This window comes from Rhinoderma darwinii, chromosome 4 (assembly GCF_050947455.1).
Source record: "Rhinoderma darwinii isolate aRhiDar2 chromosome 4, aRhiDar2.hap1, whole genome shotgun sequence".
Lineage (NCBI taxonomy): Eukaryota > Metazoa > Chordata > Amphibia > Anura > Rhinodermatidae > Rhinoderma > Rhinoderma darwinii.
Genome location: NC_134690.1, coordinates 410274678 through 410301577, shown reverse-complemented (window position 1 = coordinate 410301577; position 26900 = coordinate 410274678). Strand labels below are relative to the sequence as shown.

At 45.2% G+C, this 26900-nt stretch overlaps 1 protein-coding gene across 3 annotated transcripts in view; it reads left to right on the top strand.

Annotated features, from left to right (window-relative positions):
- LOC142760355 (phosphofurin acidic cluster sorting protein 1-like) overlaps positions 1-26900 on the top strand; it is a 278801-nt gene that overhangs the window by 242801 nt on the left and 9100 nt on the right. For all 3 annotated transcript variants that reach the window (XM_075863541.1, XM_075863540.1, XM_075863542.1), the window contains 2 exons: positions 8546-8588; positions 12823-12865. In XM_075863541.1, the coding sequence (XP_075719656.1) occupies positions 8546-8588; positions 12823-12865 (86 nt within the window). The remainder of the gene's footprint in view (positions 1-8545; positions 8589-12822; positions 12866-26900) is intronic.

Below are 26900 nucleotides of genomic sequence, written 5' to 3'. Positions count from 1 at the left end.
CCAGAACCAAGCTCCTTACATAAATACAGCACCAGAATAAAGCTCAGTACATAAATACAGCACTAGAACAAAGCTCAGTACATATATACAGCACTAGAACAAAGCTCAGTACATATATACAGTATCAGAACAAAACTCAGTACATAAATACAGCACCAGAACAAAGCTCAGTACATAAATACAGCACCAGCACCAAGCTCAGTACATATATACAGTATCAGAACAAAGCTCAGTACATATATACAGCTGCAGAACCAAGCTCAGTACGTATATACAGCTGCAGAACCAAACTCAGTACATATATACAGCACCAGAACAAAGCCCAGTACATATATATATCTCCAGAACCCAGCTCAATGCATATATACAGCACCAGAACCCAGCTCTGTACATATATACAGCCCCAGAACCAAGCGCAGTACATATATACAGCCCCAGAACTGAGCTCAGTAGATATATACAGCACCAGAACTCAGCTCAGTACATATATACAGCAGTACTCTCAGCCATGACTCATCTCTGCAGAGTTTGCTGCGCAGGTGTATTTGGTTCCTTAATTTTCCAACACATCCGCACCTATAAATTAAGAAAAGAATCCTCAATGTGCCACAAACTATGTTGCTAAATTAAATATTACCATACACTGTGCCCCTGAATACAATAGTGTCACACACTGTGAGATAAAGCACCACACACAAAAAGTGTTAAACGCTGTGTTTCTGAATATACCACCACACAGTGTCCCCTGTTGATAGTGCCACTCAGTGCCCCCTGCAGTCAGTGCCACCCACATTATCCCCCTGTATATAGTGTCACACACAATGCCCACACACAGTGCCCACTAAATAAAATAAGTATATACTCACCTGTCCCTGTTCCCACATTATTGTTCAGCGATGCAGGCCTAGTTTCTTCGCTGGAGCAAGCCTGGCCAGAAGTGGAACCGTCTGTATCACAGGTAAAGCGCTCAATGGCGATGTAGGGAACTCATAGTTCCCTTACCCTGCTAGTACTAGACTGCTCAATTACATCAACGTCGTAAGGACGCGGATACAATTGAGTGCACGGGGACGGGGTCGGGATGCTGCTTCTCCCCGGTTACACAAATGGGCCATTATTTTAACAGGTTTGGGAGAACCGGGGAGAATTGGCCTGCCCTGACCTCTTGCTTGTTACCCATGAGTGCACGTCTGCTGCCTGCCTGGATTTATACTATACCTGGTGTTGCACTCCGTCTGCTGTTTCTGTACTACGCCTGTTAACGTCGGCGATTGCCAAGGGGTTGGACCGGGGTTCTCCAGCAGTGAAGTCCTGATCCCTGTATAGGTGTTAAAGGGTGAATATCTGATGTTCCCTAAGACTCCACTCCCTAGTTTAGCCCCACGTTAAATCCCTTGGTGACACAGTGGGTTCACACCGTGCTCTGCAGCCCCCGTGACAGTCTCACTATGCACCGGCCCTGTGACACTGTCTAGAAAGAGATTCCTTCTTCTGAACATGGGTCTGTCTTCAGCTTTGCTTATTTAGTTTCCTGTTGTTTTGGAGGCCTTGGGTGGTGGCAGTTTTTTATGTGGTCACTTCTGTCACCTGGGCTGTTATATTTACCAGCATTGTCTCTATAATAATGTGATCTTGGCCGGGGGTCTCCATTCTCGTCACAGCTTATGACATGCAGGTAGCAGTAATATTGACACTGGATACGTATTACATAAAAACCAAAATTCTGTGAGGTAAAGGTGACTGAAGACAACATGGACCTCTGCCTAACCCTGAACCTCTCATCACAATATGGAGCATAGGCCATCATATGTAAGCCCACTGTAGATGATGTGATATCCTGCATGCATGTCCTCAGGTTGCCTGGTCACCCGGCACCAGGCCGCCATGTTATGAAGGGTGCTGTCTCTTTATCTGTTATTGAATTCAATTCCGTATTCTTATTTTTGTTATTTTTTTTTACAGTTGTTTGTTATTTTGTGTTAATTTTCCTGTTCCCTGAGTGGATAAACGGTCTAGAATCTGGTTGGTTAATAGATATTAAATCTGCACATGTGAGGGAATAATTGAAAGTCACAAACTGAACCTCAAATCTGAGCACCAGAACAGAAGTCATTAATGATGGGAGCTCTAGACAACACTGACGCCGGCCACACAGGATAGACCCCAGTGAGGGGAATAGTCACTATACTGGACTGGTAATGGTTGTGATCCATCAGTAATTTCCACAAGGTGCGGCAAAGGATTTAACCAAATAACAACATTTCTCTGAGTCTCCAGCCACTTGCTTTGCTTTCAGTTCAGTGGGTTGGGTTGTCTCCATTGTGAGTTTTACTTTGGATCATGTAGGGATATCGGTTGTAAGTTTGCACAAATCCCTCTGAGCTGACCATGCTGATAAGGCGGCTGTGATCCTGCTGTAGACCTCATGTTGCTGATAAGGCGGCTGTGATCCTCCTGTAGACCTCTTTGTGCTGATAAGGTAGGTGTGATCCTGCTGTAGACCTCCTGGTGCTGATAAGGCGGCTGTGATCCTGCTGTAGACCTCCTGCTGATGATGAGGTGGCTGTGATCCTCCTATAGACCTCCTGGTGCTGATAAGGCGACTGTGATCCTGCTGTAGACCTCCTGATGCTGATGAGGTGGCAGTGATCCTCCTGTAGACCTCCTGGTGCTGATGAGGTGGCAGTGATCCTCCTGTAGACCTCCTGGTGCTGATAAGGCGGCAGTGATCCTGCTGTAGACCTCCTGGTGCTGATAAGGTAGGTGTGATCCTGCTGTAGACCTCCTGGTGCTGATAAGGCGGCTGTGATCCTGCTGTAGACCTCCTGATGCTGATGAGGTGGCAGTGATCCTCCTGTAGACCTCCTGGTGCTGATGAGGTGGCAGTGATCCTCCTGTAGACCTCCTGGTGCTGATAAGGCGGCAGTGATCCTGCTGTAGACCTCCTGGTGCTGATAAGGTAGGTGTGATCCTGCTGTAGACCTCCTGGTGCTGATAAGGCGGCTGTGATCCTGCTGTAGACCTCCTGGTGCTGATGAGGTGGGTGTGATCCTGCTGTAGACCTCCTGGTGCTGATAAGATGGCTGTGATCCTGCTGTAGACCTCCTGGTGCTGATAAGATGGCTGTGATCCTCCTATAGACCTCCTGGTGCTGATAAGGCGACTGTGATCCTGCTGTAGACCTCCTGGTGCTGATAAGGTGGCAGTGATCCTGCTGTAGACCTCCTGGTGCTGATAAGGTGGCTGTGATCCTCCTGTAGACCTCCTGTGCTGATAAGGCGGCTGTGATCCTGCTGTAGACCTCCTGGTACTGATAAGGCGGCTGTGATCCTGCTGTAGACCTTCTTGTGCTGATAAGGTTGCTGTGATCCTCCTGTAGGTCGCCTGGTGCTGATAAGGCGGCTGTGATCCTGCTATAGACCTCCTGGTGCTGAGAAGACGGCTGTGATCCTCCTGCAGAACCTCCTGGTGCTGATAAGGTGGCTATGATCCTCCTGTAGACCTCCTGGTGCTGATAAGGTGGCTGTGATCCTCCTGTAGACCTCCTGGTGCTGATAAGGTGGCTGTGATCCTGCTGTAGACCTCCTGGTGCTGATAAGGTGGCAGTGATCCTGCTGTAGACCTCCTGGTGCTGATAAGGCGGCAGTGATCCTGCTGTAGACCTCCTGGTGCTGATAAGGCGGCTGTGATCCTGCTATAGACCTCCTGGTGCTGATAAGGTGGCTGTGATCCTCCTGTAGACCTTCTTGTGCTGATAAGGTTGCTGTGATCCTCCTGTAGGTCTCCTGGTGCTGATAAGGCAGCTGTGATCCTGCTATAGACCTCCTGGTGCTGAGAAGACGGCTGTGATCCTCCTGTAGACCTCCTGGTGCTGATAAGGTGGCTGTGATCCTCCTGGTGCTGATAAGGCGGCTGTGATCCTCCTGTAGACCTCCTGGTGCTGATAAGGTGGCTGTGATCCTGCTGTAGACCTCCTGGTGCTGATAAGGTGGCTGTGATCCTCCTGTAGACCTCCTGGTGCTGATAAGGCGGCAGTGATCCTGCTGTAGACCTCCTGGTGCTGATGAGGTGGGTGTGATCCTGCTGTAGACCTCCTGGTGCTGATAAGACGGCTGTGATCCTCCTGTAGACCTCCTGGTGCTGATAAGGTGGCTGTGATCCTCCTGTAGACCTCTTGGTGCTGATAAGGTGGCTGTGATCCTCCTGGTGCTGATAAGGCGGCTGTGATCCTGCTGTAGACCTCCTGGTGCTGATAAGGTGGCAGTGATCCTGCTGTAGACCTCCTGGTGCTGATAAGGTGGCTGTGATCCTGCTGTAGACCTCCTGGTGCTGATAAGGCGGCAGTGATCCTGCTGTAGACCTCCTGGTGCTGATAAGGTGGCTGTCATCCTCCTGGTGGTGATAAGGCAGCTGTGATCCTCCTGTAGACCTCCTGGTGCTGATAAGGCGGCTGTGATCCTCCTGTAGACCTCCTGGTGCTGATAAGGTGGCTGTGATCCTGCTGTAGACCTCCTGGTGCTGATGAGGTGGCTGTGATCCTCCTGTAGACCTCTTGGTGCTGATAAGGTGGCTGTGATCCTCCTGGTGCTGATAAGGCGGCTGTGATCCTGCTGTAGACCTCCTGGTGCTGATAAGGTGGCTGTGATCCTGCTGTAGACCTCCTGGTGCTGATTAGGTGGGTGTGATCCTGCTGTAGAACTCTTGGTGCTGATAAGGTGGCTGTGATCCTCCTGGTGCTGATGAGGTGGGTGTGATCCTCCTGTAGACCTCCTAGTGCTGATAAGGCGGCTGTGATCCTCCTGTAGAACTCTTGGTGCTGATAAGGTGGCTGTGATCCTCCTGGTGCTGATAAGGCGGCTGTGATCCTCCTGTAGACCTCCTGGTGCTGATAAGGTGGCTGTGATCCTGCTGTAGACCTCCTGGTGCTGATAAGGTGGCTGTGATCCTGCTGTAGACCTCCTGGTGCTGATAAGACGGCTGTGATCCTGCTGTAGACCTCCTGGTGCTGATGAGGTGGCAGTGATCCTCCTGTAGACCTCCTGGTGCTGATGAGGTGGCAGTGATCCTCCTGTAGACCTCCTGGTGCTGATAAGGCGGCAGTGATCCTGCTGTAGACCTCCTGGTGCTGATGAGGTGGGTGTGATCCTGCTGTAGACCTCCTGGTGCTGATAAGACGGCTGTGATCCTGCTGTAGACCTCCTGGTGCTGATGAGGTGGTTGTGATCCTCCTGTAGACCTCCTGGTGCTGATGAGGTGGCTGTGATCCTGCTGTAGACCTCCTGGTGCTGGTAAGGTGGCTATGATCCTCCTGGTGCTGATAAGGCGGCTGTAATCCTGCTGTAGACCTCCTGGTGCTGATAAGGCGGCTGTGACCCTGCTGTAGACCTCCTGGTGCTGATAAGGCGACTGTGTTCTTGCTGTAGACCTTCTGGTGCTGATAAGGTGGCTGTGATCCTCCTGTAGACAACCTGGTTCTGAGAAGACGGCTGTGATCCTCCTGTAGACCTCCTGGTGCTGTCTGCTTCTTGTCTTTCTGTCCTCATATCAGTCTTACTATCTTCCACTCAGTAAATTGTCTTGAGGGATTTTATGTTTTTTCTGCTTCCCTGTCCCTTTTTTGCTCTTTGACCTCATCTCTCAACCATTCTAACGTCCCGTCCCCCGTCCCCCCTCCCACTTCTTCTGTGGGACTTCTCCCTGTGCAATATTCAAATATTACTGTACAACCTCCAAATTCTTGAGTAGCATCTTTTTCTCTCTACCTTTTCATTCGGTCCCATGCAGCTTCCCCTCTCACCAGCCCCTCAGCTGTTACACCACCTTTCCCTGTTCATCATCTCTATACTTCTATCAGGGATGGACAAATCTAAGGAGCCTGGTGGCCAATGAATCTAGAAATGTGTGTGTGTTGCTAAACTTTTTGTGTTTTCTAATGATGTTTATGGAAGTATGTTTTCTGGCCACAAAGTCACACAGAACTGGCTACAGGACATTGCATCCTTCAGACCTCCATGCCCCCCATTAGTCACTTCTACATTTCACATACTGTATGTGCCCCACCCAGACATGCTTAATCTGCCTCAGTCTCATGTTCTACTGGCCCTTTCTGCAGATCTACTGTCCTATTTATTTCCTGGTCCACAGTTAAACCATTTTTTTTCTCCTTATCTTTATTTTAGATATTAGTGTAAACTTCTTTGTCTCTCTTCACTTTCAGTTCAGTTCTCCTTCCCCTCATTCCTTCTGTCCTCCTCTTACATTCTTTTGTGCCTCCTCCTCAGCCTCCTGTTCTTCCATGTTTCCTGTGTCTCCTCCTCAGCTTCCTGTTTTTCCATGTTTCCACGGTCTCCTCCTTGGCCTCCTGTTCTTCCATGTTTCCTCTGTCTCCTCCTTGGCCTCCTGTTCTTCCATGTTTCCTGTGTCTCGGCCTCCTGTTTTTCCATGTTTCCTCTGTCTCCTCCTTGGCCTCCTGTTCTTCCATGTTTCCTGTGTCTCGGCCTCCTGTTTTTCCATGTTTCCTCTGTCTCCTCCTCGGCCTCCTGTTCTTCCATGTTTCCTCTGTCTCCTCCTCGGCCTCCTGTTCTTCCATGTTTCCTTTCTCTCCTCCTCGGCCTCCTGTTCTTCCATGTTTCCTCTGTCTCCTCCTCGGCCTCCTGTTCTTCCATGTTTCCTCTGTCTCCTCCTCAGCTTCCTGTTCTTCCATGTTTCCTTTCTCTCCTCCTCAGCTTCCTGTTCTTCCATGTTTCCTTTCTCTCCTCCTCGGCCTCCTGTTCTTCCATGTTTCCTGTGTCTCCTCCTCGGCCTCCTGTTCTTCCATGTTTCCTTTCTCTCCTCCTCGGCCTCCTGTTCTTCCATGTTTCCTCTGTCTCCTCCTCGGCCTCCTGTTCTTCCATGTTTTCTGTGTCTCCTCCTCGGCCTCCTGTTCTTCCATGTTTTCTGTGTCTCCTCCTCGGCCTCCTGTTCTTCCATGTTTTCTGTGTCTCCTCCTCGGCCTCCTGTTCTTCCATGTTTTCTGTGTCTCCTCCTCGAGCCTCCTGTTCTTCCATGTTTTCTGTGTCTCCTCCTCGGCCTCCTGTTCTTCCATGTTTCCTCGGTCTCCTCCTCAGCTTCCTGTTCTTCCATGTTTCCGCGTTCTCATCCTCGGCCTCCTGTTTTACCATGTTGCCTCGGTCTCCTCCTCGGCCTCCTGTTCTTCCATGTTTCCTCTGTCTCCTCCTCAGCTTCCTGTTCTTCCATGTTTCCTCGGTCTCCTCCTCAGCTTCCTGTTCTTCCATGTTCCCTCCGTCTCCTCCTCAGCTTCCTGTTCTTCCATGTTTCCTGTGTCTTCTCCTCGGCCTCCTGTTCTTCCATGTTTCCTTTCTCTCCTCCTCGGCCTCCTGTTCTTCCATGTTTCCTCGGTCTCCTCCTCGGCCTCCTGTTCTTCCATGTTTCCTCTGTCTCCTCCTCGGCCTCCTGTCCTTTCATGTTTCCTCTGTCTTCTCCTCAGCTTCCTGTTCTTCCATGTTCCCTCCGTCTCCTCCTCAGCTTCCTGTTCTTCCATGTTTCCTGTGTCTCCTCCTCGGCCTCCTGTTCTTCCATGTTTCCTTTTTCTCCTCCTCGGCCTCCGGTTCTTCCATGTTCCCTCTGTCTTCTCCTCAGCTTCCTGTTCTTCCATGTTCCCTCTGTCTCCTCCTCAGCTTCCTGTTCTTCCATGTTTCCTGTGTCTCCTCCTTGGCCTCCTGTTCTTCCATGTTTCCTTTTTCTCCTCCTCGGCCTCCTGTTCTTCCATGTTTCCTGTGTCTCCTCCTCGGCCTCCTGTTCTTCCATGTTTCCTCTGTCTTCTCCTCAGCTTCCTGTTCTTCCATGTTCCCTCTGTCTCCTCCTCAGCTTCCTGTTCTTCCATGTTTCCTGTGTCTCCTCCTTGGCCTCCTGTTCTTCCATGTTTCCTTTTTCTCCTCCTCGGCCTCCTGTTCTTCCATGTTTCCTGTGTCTCCTCCTCAGCTTCCTGTTCTACCATGTTTCCTCTGTCTCCTCCTCGGCCTCCTGTTCTTCCATGTTTCCTCTGTCTCCTCGGCCTCCTGTTCTTCCATGTTTCCTCTGTCTCCTCCTCGGCCTCCTGTTCTTCCATGTTTCCTCTGTCTCCTCCTGAGCTTCCTGTTGTTTCATGTTTCCTCGGTCTCCTCCTCGGCCTCCTGTTCTTCCATGTTCCCTCCGTCTCCTCCTCGGCCTCCTGTTCTTCCATGTTTCCTCTGTCTCCTCCTTGGCCTCCTGTTCTTCCATGTTTCCTCGGTCTCCTCCTCGGCCTCCTCCTCCTCCTGTTCTTTTACCAGTCTGTTTTTGTTTTTACTTGTGGTGCCTCCCATGTTGATGTGTCACCTCTTTCCTCTGTTTTCTCATGTCTGTGGTGCTTTATCTGCAGTTTCCAGTTTTCTTCATGACGCCCGCTCTTCTCTCTTTGCAGCAGTTGTCGTTTATCTCATGCGTTCCTGCTCTTCACTTTCTTTAATTCTTCTTTCTTTTTTTTCTTTCTTTCTTTCTTCCTGTCTCCTCGGCTCCATTTTCTTAGTGCTGATGAGGATTCTTGCCAGAAGTTTGTTCCATTTATTGGGGTGAGTCTTTGTTGCACAATATGGTAACTTGAAATCGAAAGTTTTTTTCCCTGAATCGTTTCCTGTATGTTTTCTTGAAAGGTGGAGGTGATGCCCTCACGCGAGGACTCCTCTAGCTGTGACTGCTGTAGGGTCAGTAATTCTGGTCAGTTATAATGACTATCTGCTGACTGCCGGCGAGGTGACTGCAGGCACCAGTGTCCTCAGCTTCTCGCCGCCTCCACACACGTTCTCAGCATGTCCTCACCACAAGTGCTGGCTGGGAAGACTCAGCTGGTGATGGAGTGTAGAGAATGTCTGCGGTACAACATAGAGAAGGAGGTGACACTCTTGGCTTATCCCACAATCTTTATGTAACACTCATCAATGTGTGTTGTCATGAACAGATTAATAGTGATGATGTCAGCAGGTGAAAGACTATGCCCCAGAGGATGGACCAAGCCCAGACATTGAATGTGGTGAGGTAGAAACAGAGCCAGAAAAGGCCCAGAACCTCAGATGGTCACTTATAGAAGAGAAGTTCATCATGTCTATTATCAGAGCAGTCTATGAGTGACTTCAGGGTTGTTCAGGAGACTGGGTGCCTTCACTGGTGCTAGAACAGCAGGAGATAAGGCCGTGTTCACATCAGTGTTCCTTCCACTGAGGGGTTTCGTCTGAGGTTTCCGTCGGGTTAACCCCTCAATGGAAAGGCAAACTGAAAACTTCGCTTCCGTCTCCCTCACCATTGAACTCAGTCGACTGCGCTATTGGTTCGGTCAAGAATAACGGAACCCTGTCACAACGGTGACAAACTGAAAACATTAGCGACGTTTCCGTCACCATTGAGATCACTTTGAAGCCTTTTGCACTTTTCTGGAATGGGTCGTCACTGTGGGGTCAGGTTTGAACTCCATTTTGCACGACCTGGACGATTTTTTGTGTATTGGCTGTAATGTCAGGATAGGGAGACAGACAGGTGAGCCCTAATCTACCCGCCACTCAGTCCCTGCCTACTTGCACAGCCCGTCCTAGACGACGGCGTACAACGGTCCCTACGCTCAATATGTGCACGACAGACAAACAGGACAAGGGAACACAAAAGCAAAGGAATGTAGGGCAGTTGCCCACGGCAACACCGTGAGCAACAGAGTAGTGGACGAGCCGAGTCAAACCAGGAGTGTACGAGGTACCAAATGCAGAGCAGCAGAATAGTCAGTCAAGCAAGGTCAATAATGATAGCAGGAATAGCAGAGCCAGGAAAGAGGAGAATCACAGGCAAAGGACAAGCATCAAATGAAGGTATAAGTGGACCAAGGGCGGGAGCTAGAACCGTCTGGCCAGGCTGCAATAGGCTCTCCTCAGCCTACCAGCCTGAGTGGTAGCAGATCGAGTCACTCTAGCAGACCTAGGAACAGATGCAGGCTGATTAACTACGGGCGTCGACACAGAAGCTGTGTCAGGCAAATCCTTCACATTGGCCCTGCTGATTCCCATGTTTCGTTCAGTTCTACTGCATACGGTAGAGCAGGTCACTGCTTCATTTGGGGTACCCCTTGCCCCTGAAAAAACGGACGGACTGGCCACGGTCATTCGTTTTTTGGAAATTGAGTTAGACTCTGTAGCAATGGAATGCAGGTTACCAGAGGATAAATTAATAGTTCTTAGGCCGGGTTCACACTGAGTTTTTTGCAGGAGGAAAATCTGCCTCAAAATTCCGTTTGGAATATTGAGGCAGATTTTGCTCTGCCTGCACGCCGATTTTCGCTGTGTTTTTCGCCCGCGGCCAAAAACCGCCACAAAGTACGCTTTCTCTGCCTCCCATTGATATCAATGGGAGGTCAGAGATGTAATTGCCCGAAGATAGGGCATGTCGCTTCTTTTTCCCGCGAGACAGTTTTTACGCTCGCGGGGAAAAACCGCCTCCCCCTCCCATTGAAATCAATGGGAGGCATTTTCGGCCGTTTTGTGATGCGTTTTCCGACGCGGTTTCCGCGTAAAAAAAACTTGTCAAATGACTCTGTGTGAACTGGCCCTTAAATCTACCAAAGACTCAGTGAGGTCGGCTAAGAAGGTTCGCTTATGCCAACTGCAATCGCTGCTGGGTAAGCTTGCCTTCGCATGTAGGATTATCCCCAGGGGCAGGGTTTTTTGTCGACGCTTGGTGGCTGCCACAGTGGGAATAAAAAGCCCTCTGCATTTTATTCACGTGTCGGCCGCTCATCGGGCCGATTTGTCGGTTTTCGCAGCTTTCTTACAGCAGTATAATAGTAAATCTCTGTAGTTGGATGACTGGGTTGAGAATGTCGATTTTAGAGTTTTTTACGGATGCGATCTCTTAGCGCCGCTGTTGCTTTACATAGGTCAGGCATTACAGGCGGCTTCTTCCCCATCAGTACTAGCCAGAAAAATGTCCGCTTTGGCATTCTGGTTTAGGATGCACATGGTTACCGATGTTACTAAGGAGTTTCCCATCCGTCCGGCTTTGTAAGGATACAGGAGAAGTTGGGTGTCTGTTCGGGATTCCAGACGCCCGGTATCATTTGACATTTTCCTTCAGCTTGTGAGTTGCCTTCCTGATATTTCCTTTGACGGTTACGAATGTCGTTTATTGACGGTGGCGTTTGTTCTGGCTTTCTTTGGGGCCTTTCAGTTAGGTGAGTTGGTTAGCAGTTCCTGTGTTTCACATGATGGTCTGAATTTGGATGATGTATGTTGCATGTCTGACCGAGTGGAGTGCTTGCTGAAAAAGTCTAAAACGGATCAGTTAGGACGAGGAGTGAAACTGGTTTTGTACACCCTGGATAACTCCCCGGTTTGTCCACTTCACTGTGTGCGTTCATTTTTGGCTATGCGCCCGTCCATGTGAGGAGCGTTCTTGGTACACTTGAACGGTAAGGCTCTTTCTCGCTTTCAGTTTATCGCTGTGTTTCTGGGTTTTCAACTTCGTGAGTTTGCTTCTCAATCCTTCGGCATAGGTGCAGCAATGGAAGCGGCTAGATGGGGAATGCCTGAGCATGTGTTGAAGCAGATGGGGCGGTGGGAATCCAGCAGGTATCTGTTGTACGTGAGACCTTCATTGCTCGTTTAACCTCTACTTTGCTTTATTTTATTCTTTTACATTGTTTTTATTTTCTTATTAGCTCCCGGACCCTGTCTCGTGTGGATAATGGGTCACTCGTTTGTGCATTAGGGAGTGGTCAGATCTGTCATGCGAACGAACGGGCGACAACTCGGGTTCGTCCGCTCGGAGGCCAATATCAGATGGCTAGGAATTCAAGGGATGCTGTGGAGCGGTTTGTTACTGGAACTCCATTTTTAAGTCCGAATGGATCGTTCCCACGACATCTTAGTTCTTCATTAGGGAGGGAATGACTTAGGCATTTGGACATCCAGGGATTTAATTAGGGACATCAAGTTCTATGCATTGCGCTTATGGTCTTCATTCCAAGGAATCATTCTGGTATGGTCCGAGATAGTGGCCCGTCTCCAATGGAGACAAGTAAGATCCGTGGGTCGATTAAACAGCGCCAGGGCAAAGCTCAATAAAGTGGTCTCCAAATTTATTGCCAGAAATGGTGGTATTGTTGTACGACACCCTGATTTGGAGTCTCCTGATCCGGTCTTACAGCATTCAGATGGGGGGCACCTGAACGATGTTAGTGGTGACTTATGGGCGTTGGGTGTCCAAGATGGCATTGAATTGGTGGTGAAGGTGTGGCGGGGATATACCTTCTAAACACTGTATAAAAGTTATACCCCTCAAAGACCTTGAATCCTGTAAATTGGTTTGCACTGTTTGGTATTTTTGTATATTAGATTTATTACGGTAATTAGTTATTTTTTGTATTTTCAATAAAAGAGGCCGCTGTGGCCGACATATTCCATGTCACGCAACGTCTCATGTGATTTATTAATGGAAAGAGTCGGTCTTGAGATGGTAAGTCTGGTTTTAGGAGTATTAGACTCCGTCTTTAATACACAGTTCATGTCTTGGGCCCTTCATGAATGGTAATAAGGCCAGTAGTCAAGTATGTTGAATTGATAGAATTGTGACCCTTCTGGTGCTGTACTCAGGGTTGCAGTGCTATGAGACCTGTATCACCACCCATTACTGATCTGGATAGATAAGTGAATGCTATATCAGCCAGATGCTCTGACTCTACCTGAGATTCATCAGGATCATGAGATGTCTACATTTTAATGTTATTATGGTGTTAACTACACTCACTTGAATTGTCTTGTTTTGTTCTAGGTTGTGAAGGTCGGGATCGTTGAGCAGCCTCTTGCAGCCTCCGGTAAGTTTATCGGCAAATAAGGGATTAAATGTAACCGTGAATGGTGCCATGATATGGATAATATATCATATTATATATAGTGTGCAGCATTTTATAGGCTTCTACTGTTCTAGAGGAGGAACTCATTTTTATCAAGTATAATTTAGTAGATTAGTATGGAAGATTTTGGAAAAGTATACAAGCTATATAGAGCACTATGTAGGAGTTTAGAGGAGTATGGGAAGAATAGCAGAGCATGGAGTGGCAAGGAGGAGCAGAGGCTGGCCCAGGGGAGCAAGGGGGAGAATAGGGCAGCTTGGAGGAACAGAGGATAATATAGAGCCGAGGATGTCAAAATGAGCAGACTATAGGTCAGTATTGAGTGGTATGGAGGAGTATAGAGCACAGAATGATCCAGAGGAGTATTGAGGAGAACTGAGCAGACGACGGTCCGGGGAAGGACCGAGCGGAGGATGGTGCAGGGAAAGACCAAGCAGAGGATGGTGCGGGGAAGGACCGAGCAGAGGATGGTGCGGGGAAGGACCGAGCAGAGGACGATGCGGGGAAGGACCGAGCAGAGGACGGTGCGGGGAAGGACCGAGCCGAGGATGGTGCGGGGAAGGACCGAGCAGAGGATGGTGCGGGGAAGGACCAAGCAGAGGATGGTTCGAAAGGGTATTAAATAGTATAGAACATTTCAGAGGAGCACAGAGTAGAGGACGGTCTAGTTGAGTATTGTTTTTGTTCAATTAAATTTTTTATTAGAAATGAACATGTATGTAAGAATGAGTGAGGTGAAGGTGCCGAAATGTTTCTGATTGTTTCCACTTTTGCCATTTTTCATCCTATTTTTGCATGTTTTTGATATAAGCCGTCTTCACTTTACACCTTTATCAATCCGTCCATAAACATATAATTACTGCCAATGAGGAGTCTGGGAGAACTGGGTGACGACCCCATTAGAGCATTAAATGTAGACATGTTGGTTGTCCGATATACAGTAATGTGAAAAGTATTTGCCCCCCTTCCCAATTTCGTCTATTTTTGTCACACTTGAATGTTTCAGATCAACAGACTACTTATAATATTAGACCAAGAAAACACAAAATTATATTCAGTCCTATGTGAAAAAGTAATTGCCCCCTTAGCTACTAGAAAAAACAGTTAACCAAATACAATTGACAATTGGGTTGAATTCAACAAACTACACCCAGGCCTGATTCCTGCTGGACCTGTTGAATCTATACATCACTTACGTAGAAACGGTCTGGCAATGTGAAGCCGGCGAGGACGTCTCAGACAGCCGCACATGATGTCATGTCCTAAAGATTCACACACAGGAACCAAACAATGTCACTGACATCTACCAGTCTGGAGGTGACCGCCATTACGAAGATTCCGGGACTCCAGCAAACCATAGTGACAGCCAATATCTAACAAAGGACAATAACGTGGGGGTGGTGGTGGTGGTGGTAGTGGTAGTGGTAGTGTTATGTTTGACGTGATGCTGGTGGTGGTAGTAGTAGTGTGATGGTATGACATGATGGTGGTAGTAGTGTGATGGTATGACATGATGATAGTAGTAGTGTGATGGTATGACATGGTGGTGGTAGTAGTGTGATGGTATGATATGGTAGTAGTAGTAGTGTGATGGTATGACATGGTAGTAGTAGTAGTGTGATGGTATCACATGATGGTAGTAGTAGTAGTGTGATGGTATGACATGGTGGTAGTAGTAGTGTGATGGTATGACATGGTGGTAGTAGTAGTGTGATGGTATGACATGGTGGTAGTAGTAGTGTGATGGTATGACATGGTGGTAGTAGTAGTGTGATGGTATGACATGGTGGTGGTAGTAGTAGTGTGATGGTATGACGTGGTGGTAGTAGTGTGATGGTATGACATGATGGTAGTAGTAGTGTGATGATATGACATGATGGTAGTAGTAGTGTGATGATATGACATGGTGGTATTAGTAGTGTGATGATATGACATGGTGGTGGTAGTAGTATGATGGTGGTAGTAGTAGTGTGATGATCTGACATGGTGGTAGTAGTAGTGTGATGGTATGACATGGTGGTAGTAGTAGTAGTCTGATGGTATGACATGGTGGTGGTAGTAGTAGTGTGATGGTATGACATGGTGGTGGTAGTAGTAGTGTGATGGTATGACATGATGGTGGTAGTAGTAGTGTGATGGTATGACATGGTGGTAGTAGTGTGATGGTATGACATGATGGTGGTAGTAGTAGTGTGATGGTATGACATGATGGTGGTAGTAGTGTGATGGTATGACATGGTGGTAGTAGTAGTGTGATGATATGACATGATGGTAGTAGTAGTGTGATGATATGACATGGTGGTAGTAGTAGTGTGATGATATGACATGGTGGTGGTAGTAGTGTGATGGTATGACATGATGGTTGTAGTAGTGTGATGGTATGACATGATGGTAGTAGTAGTGTGATGGTATGAGATGATGGTAGTAGTAGTGTGATGGTATGACATGATGGTAGTAGTAGTGTGATGGTATGAGATGATGGTAGTAGTAGTAGTGTGATGGTATGACATGATGGTAGTAGTAGTAGTGTGATGGTATGACATGATGGTAGTAGTATTGTGATGGTATGACATGGTGGTGGTAGTAGTAGTGTGATGGTATGACATGGTGGTAGTAGTAGTGTGATGGTATGACATAATGGTGGTAGTAGTAGTGTGATGGTATGACATGGTGGTGGTAGTAGTAGTGTGATGGTATGACATGGTGGTGGTAGTAATGTGATGGTATGACATGATAGTAGTAGTAGTGTGATGGTATGACATGATAGTAGTAGTAGTGTGATGGTATGACATGATGGTAGTAGTAGTAGTGTGATGGTATGACATGATGGTAGTAGTAGTGTGATGGTATGACATGATGGTAGTAGTAGTAGTATGATGGTATGACATGATGGTCGTAGTAGTTGTGTGATGGTATGACATGATGGTGGTAGTAGTAGTGTGATGGTATGACATGGTGGTATGACATGATGATGATGGTAGTAGTAGTAGTGTGATGGTATAACATGATGGTAGTAGTATGATGGTATGATATGATGGTAGTAGTAGTGTGATGGTATGACATGATGGTAGTAGTAGTAGTGTGATGGTATGACATGATGGTAGTAGTGTGATGGTATGACATGATGGTAGTAGTAGTGTGATGGTATGACATGATGGTGGTAGTAGTAGTGTGATGGTATGACATGGTGGTGGTAGTAGTAGTGTGATGGTATGACATGGTGGTAGTAGTAATGTGATGGTATGACATGATAGTAGTAGTAGTGTGATGGTATGACATGATAGTAGTAGTAGTGTGATGGTATGACATGATGGTAGTAGTAGTAGTGTGATGGTATGACATGATGGTAGTAGTAGTGTGATGGTATGACATGATGGTAGTAGTAGTAGTATGATGGTATGACATGATGGTCGTAGTAGTTGTGTGATGGTATGACATGATGGTGGTAGTAGTGTGATGGTATGACATGGTGGTTTGACATGATGATGATGGTAGTAGTAGTGTGATGGTATGACATGATGGTAGTAGTATGATGGTATGATATGATGGTAGTAGTAGTGTGATGGTATGACATGATGGTAGTAGTAGTAGTGTGATGGTATGACATGATGGTAGTAGTGTGATGGTATGACATGATGGTAGTAGTAGTGTGATGGTATGACATGATGGTAGTAGTAGTAGTGTGATGGTATGACATGGTGGTAGTAGTAGTGTGATGGTATGACATGGTGGTAGTAGTGTGATGGTATGACATGATGGTAGTAGTAGTGTGATAGTATGACATGATAATAGTAGTAGTGTGATGGTATGACATGATGGTAGTAGTAGTGTGATGGTATAACATGATGGTAGTAGTAGTAGTGTGATGGTATGACATGGTGGTAGTAGTAGTAGTGTGATGGTATGACATGGTGGTAGTAGTAGTGTGATGGTATGACATGGTGGTAGTAGTAGTGTGATGGTATGACATGGTGGTAGTAGTAGTAGTGTGATGGTATGACATGGTGGTAGTAATAGTAGTGTGATGGTATGAGATGATGGTGGTAGTAGTAGTGTGATGTATGACATGGTGGTAGTAGTAGTGTGATGGTATGACATGATGGTAGTAGTAGTAGTGTGATGTATGACATGGTGGTAGTAGTAGTAGTGTGATGGTATGACATGGTGGTAGTAGTAGTGTGATGGTATGACATGGTGGTGGTAGTGGTAGTGTGATGGTATGACATGATGGTGGTAGTAGTAGTGTGATGGTATGACATGGTGGTGGTAGTGGTAGTGTGATGGTATGACATGATGGTGGTAGTTGTAGTGTGATGGTATGACATGGTGGTAGTAGTGTGATGGTATGACATGATGTTGGTAGTAGTGTGATGGTATGACATGATGGTGGTAGTAGTGTGATGGTATGACATGGTGGTAGTAGTAGTGTGATGATATGACATTGTGGTGGTAGTAGTGTGATGGTATGACATGGTGGTATTAGTGTGATGGTATGACATGATGGTAGTAGTAGTAGTGTGATGGTATGACATGATGGTGGTAGTAGTAGTAGTGTGATGGTATGACATGGTGGTAGTAGTAGTGTGATGATATGACATTGTGGTGGTAGTAGTGTGATGGTATGACATGATGGTGGTAGTAGTGTGATGGTATGACATGGTGGTAGTAGTAGTGTGATGATATGACATGGTGGTGGTAGTAGTGTGATGATATGACATTGTGGTGGTAGTAGTGTGATGGTATGACATGATGGTAGTAGTAGTGTGATGGTATGACATGGTGGTGGTAGTAGTAGTGTGATGGTATGACGTGGTGGTAGTAGTGTGATGGTATGACATGATGGTAGTAGTAGTGTGATGATATGACATGATGGTAGTAGTAGTGTGATGATATGACATGGTGGTATTAGTAGTGTGATGATATGACATGGTGGTGGTAGTAGTATGATGGTTGTAGTAGTGTGATGGTATGACATGATGGTGGTAGTAGTAGTGTGATGATCTGACATGGTGGTAGTAGTAGTGTGATGGTATGACATGGTGGTAGTAGTAGTAGTCTGATGGTATGACATGGTGGTGGTAGTAGTAGTGTGATGGTATGACATGGTGGTGGTAGTAGTAGTGTGATGGTATGACATGATGGTGGTAGTAGTAGTGTGATGGTATGACATGGTGGTAGTAGTGTGATGGTATGACATGATGGTGGTAGTAGTAGTGTGATGGTATGACATGATGGTGGTAGTAGTGTGATGGTATGACATGGTGGTAGTAGTAGTGTGATGATATGACATGATGGTAGTAGTAGTGTGATGATATGACATGGTGGTAGTAGTAGTGTGATGATGTGACATGGTGGTGGTAGTAGTGTGATGGTATGACATGATGGTTGTAGTAGTGTGATGGTATGACATGATGGTAGTAGTAGTGTGATGGTATAACATGATGGTAGTAGTATGATGGTATGATATGATGGTAGTAGTAGTGTGATGGTATGACATGATGGTAGTAGTAGTAGTGTGATGGTATGACATGATGGTAGTAGTGTGATGGTATGACATGATGGTAGTAGTAGTGTGATGGTATGACATGATGGTGGTAGTAGTAGTGTGATGGTATGACATGGTGGTGGTAGTAGTAGTGTGATGGTATGACATGGTGGTAGTAGTAATGTGATGGTATGACATGATAGTAGTAGTAGTGTGATGGTATGACATGATAGTAGTAGTAGTGTGATGGTATGACATGATGGTAGTAGTAGTAGTGTGATGGTATGACATGATGGTAGTAGTAGTGTGATGGTATGACATGATGGTAGTAGTAGTAGTATGATGGTATGACATGATGGTCGTAGTAGTTGTGTGATGGTATGACATGATGGTGGTAGTAGTAGTGTGATGGTATGACATGGTGGTATGACATGATGATGATGGTAGTAGTAGTGTGATGGTATGACATGATGATAGTAGTATGATGGTATGATATGATGGTAGTAGTAGTGTGATGGTATGACATGATGGTAGTAGTAGTAGTGTGATGGTATGACATGATGGTAGTAGTGTGATGGTATGACATGATGGTAGTAGTAGTGTGATGGTATGACATGATGGTAGTAGTAGTAGTGTGATGGTATGACATGGTGGTAGTAGTAGTGTGATGGTATGACATGGTAGTAGTAGTGTGATAGTATGACATGATAATAGTAGTAGTGTGATGGTATGACATGATGGTAGTAGTAGTGTGATGGTATGACATGGTGGTAGTAGTAGTAGTGTGATGGTATGACATGGTGGTAGTAGTAGTGTGATGGTATGACATGGTGGTAGTAGTAGTGTGATGGTATGACATGGTGGTAGTAGTAGTAGTGTGATGGTATGACATGATGGTAGTAATAGTAGTAGTGTGATGTTATGACATGGTGGTGGTATTAGTAGTGTGATGGTATGACATGGTGGTAGTAATAGTAGTGTGATGGTATGAGATGATGGTGGTAGTAGTAGTGTGATGTATGACATGGTGGTAGTAGTAGTGTGATGGTATGACATGATGGTAGTAGTAGTGGTGTGATGTATGACATGGTGGTAGTGGTAGTAGTAGTAGTGTGATGGTATGACATGGTGGTAGTAGTAGTGTGATGGTATGACATGGTGGTGGTAGTGGTAGTGTGATGGTATGACATGATGGTGGTAGTAGTAGTGTGATGGTATGACATGGTGGTGGTAGTGGTAGTGTGATGGTATGACATGATGGTGGTAGTTGTAGTGTGATGGTATGACATGGTGGTAGTAGTGTGATGGTATGACATGATGTTGGTAGTAGTGTGATGGTATGACATGATGGTGGTAGTAGTGTGATGGTATGACATGGTGGTAGTAGTAGTAGTGTGATGGTATGACATGATGGTGGTAGTAGTAGTAGTGTGATGGTATGACATGGTGGTAGTAGTAGTGTGATGATATGACATTGTGGTGGTAGTAGTGTGATGGTATGACATGATGGTGGTAGTAGTGTGATGGTATGACATGATGGTTGTAGTAGTGTGATGGTATGACATGGTGGTAGTAGTAGTGTGATGATATGACATTGTGGTGGTAGTAGTGTGATGGTATGACATGATGGTGGTAGTAGTAGTGTGATGGTATGACATGATGGTGGTGGTAGTAGTGTGATGATATGACATTGTGGTGGTAGTAGTGTGATGGTATGACATGATGGTAGTAGTAGTGTGATGGTATGACATGGTGGTGGTAGTAGTAGTAGTTTGATGGTATGACGTGGTGGTAGTAGTAGTGTGATGGTATGACGTGATGGTAGTAGTAGTGTGATGGTATGACATGATGGTAGTAGTAGTGTGATGATATGACATGGTGGTGGTAGTAGTGTGATGGTATGACATGATGGTAGTAGTAGTGTGATGATATGACATGATGGTAGTAGTAGTGTGATGATATGACATGGTGGTATTAGTAGTGTGATGATATGACATGGTGGTGGTAGTAGTGTGATGGTATGACATGATGGTGGTAGTAGTAGTGTGATGATCTGACATGGTGGTAGTAGTAGTGTGATGGTATGACATGGTGGTAGTAGTAGTGTGATGGTATGACATGGTGGTAGTAGTAGTAGTCTGATGGTATGACATGGTGGTGGTAGTAGTAGTGTGATGATATGACATGGTGGTGGTAGTAGTAGTGTGATGGTATGACATGATGGTGGTAGTAGTGTGATGGTATGACATGATGGTGGTGGTAGTAGTAGTGTGATGGTATGACATGATGGTGGTAGTAGTAGTGTGATGGTATGACATGGTGGTAGTAGTGTGATGGTATGACATGATGGTGGTAGTAGTAGTGTGATGGTATGACATGATGGTGGTAGTAGTGTGATGGTATGACATGGTGGTAGTAGTAGTGTGATGATATGACATGATGGTAGTAGTAGTGTGATGATATGACATGGTGGTAGTAGTAGTGTGATGATATGACATGGTGGTGGTAGTAGTGTGATGGTATGACATGATGGTTGTAGTAGTGTGATGGTATGACATGATGGTAGTAGTAGTGTGATGGTATGACATGATGGTAGTAGTAGTGTGATGGTATGACATGATGGTAGTAGTAGTGTGATGGTATGAGATGATGGTAGTAGTAGTAGTGTGATGGTATGACATGATGGTAGTAGTAGTAGTGTGATGGTATGACATGATGGTAGTAGTAGTGTGATGGTATGACATGGTGGTGGTAGTAGTAGTGTGATGGTATGACATGGTGGTTGTAGTAGTGTGATGGTATGACATAATGGTAGTAGTAGTAGTGTGATGGTATGACATGGTGGTGGTAGTAGTAGTGTGATGGTATGACATGGTGGTAGTAGTGTGATGGTATGACATGATAGTAGTAGTAGTGTGATGGTATGACATGATGGTCGTAGTAGTGTGATGGTATGACATGATGGTTGTAGTAGTGTGATGGTATGACATGATGGTGGTGGTAGTAGTAGTAGTGTGATGATCTGACATGGTGGTAGTAGTAGTGTGATGGTATGACATGATGGTAGTAGTAGTAGTGTGATGGTATGACATGATGGTAGTAGTAGTGTGATGGTATGACATGATGGTAGTAGTATGATGGTATGACATGATGGTCGTAGTAGTTGTGTGATGGTATGACATGATGGTGGTAGTAGTAGTGTGATGGTATGACATGGTGGTATGACATGATGATGATGGTAGTAGTAGTGTGATGGTATGACATGATGGTAGTAGTATAATATGATGGTAGTAGTAGTGTGATGGTATGACATGATGGTAGTAGTAGTGTGATGGTATGACATGGTGGTAGTAGTAGTGTGATGATATGACATGATGGTAGTAGTAGTAGTGTGATAGTGTGACATGATGGTAGTAGTAGTGTGATGGTATGACATGATGGTAGTAAAAGTAGTAGTGTGATGGTATGACATGATGGTTGTAGTAATAGTAGTAGTGTGATGGTATGACATGATGGTAGTAGTAGTAGTGTGATGTATGACATGGTGGTAGTAGTAGTAGTGTGATGGTATGACATGGTGGTAGTAGTAGTGTGATGGTATGACATGGTGGTAGTAGTGTGATGGTATGACATGGTGGTAGTAGTGTGATGGTATGACATGATGGTAGTAGTAGTAGTGTGATGGTATGACATGATAATAGTAGTAGTGTGATGGTATGACATGGTGGTAGTAGTAGTGTGATAGTATGACATGATAGTAGTAGTGTGATGGTATGACATGGTGGTAGTAGTAGTGTGATGCTATGACATGGTGGTAGTAGTAGTGTGATAGTATGACATGATAATAGTAGTAGTGTGATGGTATGACATGGTGGTAGTAGTAGTGTGATGGTATGACATGGTGGTGGTAGTGGTAGTGTGATGGTATGACATGATGGTGGTAGTAGTAGTGTGATGGTATGACATGGTGGTAGTAGTGTGATGGTATGACATGATGGTGGTAGTAGTGTGATGGTATGACATGATGGTGGTAGTAGTGTGATGGTATGACATGGTGGTAGTAGTAGTAGTGTGATGATATGACATGGTGGTGGTAGTAGTGTGATGATATGACATTGTGGTGGTAGTAGTGTGATGGTATGACATGATGGTAGTAGTAGTGTGATGGTATGACATGGTGGTGGTAGTAGTAGTAGTGTGATGGTATGACATGGTGGTGGTAGTAGTAGTGTGATGGTATGACATGGTGGTAGTAGTGTGATGGTATGACATGATGGTGGTAGTAGTAGTGTGATGGTATGACATGATGGTGGTAGTAGTGTGATGGTATGACATGGTGGTAGTAGTAGTGTGATGATATGACATGATGGTAGTAGTAGTGTGATGATATGACATGGTGGTATTAGTAGTGTGATGATATGACATGGTGGTGGTAGTAGTAGTGTGATGGTATGACATGATGGTAGTAGTAGTGTGATGGTATGACATGGTGGTAGTAGTAGTGTGATGGTATGACATGATGGTGGTAGTAGTGTGATGATATGACATGGTGGTATTAGTAGTGTGATGATATGACATGATGGTAGTAGTAGTGTGATGGTATGACATGATGGTTGTAGTAGTGTGATGGTATGACATGATGGTGGTGGTAGTAGTAGTAGTGTGATGATCTGACATGGTGGTAGTAGTAGTGTGATGGTATGACATGGTGGTAGTAGTAGTGTGATGGTATGACATGGTGGTAGTAGTAGTAGTGTGATGGTATGACATGATGGTAGTAGTAGTAGAGTGATGGTATGACATGGTGGTAGTAGTAGTGTGATGGTATGACATGATGGTAGTAGTAGTGTGATGGTATGACATGGTGGTGGTAGTAGTAGTAGTAGTGTGATGGTATGACATGGTATTAGTAGTAGTAGTAGTGTGATGGTATGACATGATGATGGTGGTAGTAGTAGTAGTAGTGTGATGGTATGACATGGTGGTAGTAGTAGTAGTAGTGTAATGGTATGACATGGTGGTAGTAGTAGTGTGATGGTATGACATGATGGTAGTAGTAGTGTGATGGTATGACATGGTGGTAGTAATAGTATTAGTGTGATGGTATGACATGATGGTGGTAGTAGTAGTGTGATGGTATGACATGATGGTGGTGGTAGTAGTGTGATGGTATGACATGGTGGTAGTAGTAGTGTGATGTTATGACATGGTGATAGTAGTAGTGTGATGGTATGACATGATGGTGGTAGTAGTAGTGTGATGGTGTGACATGATGGTGGTAGTAGTAGTGTGATGGTATGACATGGTGGTAGTAGTGTGATGGCATGACGTGGTGGTAGTAATAGTTTGATGGTATGACATGATGATGGTGGTAGTAGTAGTGTGATGGTATGACATCATGATGGTGGTAGTAGTAGTGTGATGGTATGACATGGTGGTGGTAGTAGTAGTGTGATGGTATGACATGATGGTAGTAGTAGTGTGATGGTATGACATGATGGTGGTAGTAGTAGTGTGACGGTATGACATGATGGTGGTAGTAGTAGTGTGATGGTATGACATGATGGTGGTAGTAGTAGTGTGATGGTATGACATGATGGTAGTAGTAGTGTGATGGTATGACATGATGGTGATAGTAGTAGTAGTGTGATGCTATGACATAATGGTGGTAGTAGTGTGATGGTATGAAATGGTGGTTGTAGTAGTGTGATGGTATGACATGATGGTAGTAGTAGTAGTAGTGTGATGGTATGACATGGTGGTAGTAGTAGTGTGATGGTATGACATGATGCTAGTAGTAGTGGGATGGTATGACATGATGGTAGTAGTGTGATGGTATGACATGATGGTAGTAGTAGTGTGATGGTACGACATGATGGTAGTAGTAGTAGTGTGATGGTATGACATGATGGTAGTAGTAGTGTGATGGTATTGTCAGGGATCATTACTATGTATATTGTCTGAAAAATATTATCCTCACACATATGTATATACATTTCAGTTCTTTGTGTAATATACTGATATATATAACAAGTTCTTTGTTCATGTCGGACACACCTATGGAAGACACCGCCCCCTGGAATGCAAAGAGGAGTGTGCAGAAGAATGTATAGCAAAAGTTACAGCAGAAGAGCCAATGGAATTCAAGCAAGTCACACATCTATAGGGAGGGGCATGTGTCTTCTCTGTGTGTGTTTCTTTGTTCTGAATAAAGTTCAGTTCCTCCTGGCTGACATTGAAGCTGTACCTCAGACAATTGTGTGGTGTACTTCTCTCCAGGCATGCCTTCAGCTTTCAATTTACAGAGGTGGTTATTCGGTGTGAAATACGGACCTGACATTATGACATGGTGGTAGTAGTAGTGTGATGGTATGACATGGTGGTGGTAGTAGTAGTGTGATGGTATGACATGATGGTAGTAGTAGTAGTGTGATGGTATGACATGATGGTGGTAGTAGTAGTGTGATGGTATGACATGATGGTGGTAGTAGTAGTGTAATGGTATGACATGGTGGTAGTAGTAGTGTGATGGTATGACATGATGGTAGTAGTAGTGTGATGGTATGACATGATGGTGGTAGTAGTAGTAGTGTGATGGTATGACATAATGGTGGTAGTGGTGTGATGGTATGACATGATGGTAGTAGTAGTAGTGGGATGGTATGACATGATGGTAGTAGTAGTAGTGTGATGGTATGACATGATGGTAGTAGTAGTGTGATGGTACGACATGATGATGGTAGTAGTAGTGTGATGGTATGACATGGTGGTAGTAATAGTAGTAGTGTGATGGTATGACATGATGGTGGTAGTAGTAGTGTGATGTATGACATGATGGTGGTGGTAGTAGTGTGATGGTATGACATGGTGGTAGTAATAGTAGTAGTGTGATGTTATGACATGGTGGTGGTATTAGTAGTGTGATGGTATGACATGGTGGTGATAGTAGTAGTGTGATGGTATGCCATGGTGGTGGTAGTAGTAGTGTGATGGTCTGACATGGTGGTGGTGGTAGTAGTAGTGTGATGGTATGACATGGTGGTGGTGGTGGTAGTAGTGTGATGGTATGATATGGTAGTAGTAGTGTGATGGTATGATATGGTGATAGTAGTAGTGTGATGGTATGACATGGTGGTGGTAGTAGTAGTAGTGTGATGGTATGACATGCTGGTAGTAGTAGTGTGATGGTATGACATGATGGTAGTAGTGTGATGGTATGACATGATGGTAGTAGTAGTGTGATGGTATGACATGATGGTGGTAGTAGTGTGATGGTATGACATGGTGGTGTTAGTAGTAGTGTGATGGTATGACATGGTGGTAGTAATAGTGTGATGGTATGACATGATGGTAGTAGTAGTGTGATGGTATGACATGATGGTAGTAGTAGTGTGATGGTATGACATGGTGGTAGTAGTAGTGTGATGTTATGACATGATAGTAGTAGTAGTGTGATGGTATGACATGGTGGTAGTAGTAATAGTAGTAGTAGTAGTAGTAGTAGTAGTGTGATGGTATGACATGATGGTAGTAGTGTGATGGTATGACATGGTGGTAGTAGTAGTGTGATGGTATGACATGGTTGTAGTAGTAGTGTGATGGTATGACATGGTTGTAGTAGTAGTGTGATGGTATGACATGATGGTAGTAGTAGTAGTAGTAGTGTGATGGTATGACATGATGGTGGTAGTAGTAGTGTGATGGTATGACATGGTGGTGGTAGTAGTGTGATGGTATGACATGATGGTAGTAGTAGTGTGATGGTATGACGTGGTGGTGGTAGTAGTAGTGTGATGGTATGACATGATGGTAGTAGTAGTGTGATGGTATGACATGGTTGTAGTAGTAGTGTGATGGTATGACATGATGGTGGTAGTAGTAGTGTGATGGTATGACATGATGGTGGTAGTAGTAGTGTGATGGTATGACATGGTGGTAGTAGTAGAGTGATGGTATGACATGGTTGTAGTAGTAGTGTGATGGTATGACATGATGGTAGTAGTAGTGTGATGGTATGACGTGATGGTGGTGGAAGTAGTGTGCTGGTATGACATGGTGGTAGTAGTAGTGTGATAGTATGACATGATGGTAGTAGTAGTGTGATGGTTTGACATGGTGGTAGTAGTAGTAGTGTGATGGTATAACATGATGGTAGTAGTAGTGTGATGGTATGACATGATGGAAGTAGTAGTGTGATGGTATGACATGATGGTAGTAGTAGTAGTAGTGTGATGGTATGACATGATGGTAGTAGTAGTGTGATGGTATGACATGATGGTAGTAGTAGTGTGATGGTATGACATGGTACTGGGGGGATGGGGCTGTATGGCACTACAAGGGGAAAACTGCAAAATTACAAAATGAAAGGCAGGTGGTGAAAGAAATCTATAAGTAAATAAATGCAAAAAAGCAGAGGTCAGAACATGTAGGACCCCTAAATAGTGGGAATGGGGAGTTGCTCAAAGGGGGATCAAGAGAAGGCAGAGTTACTAAATGGGGTCTTCAGCTCTG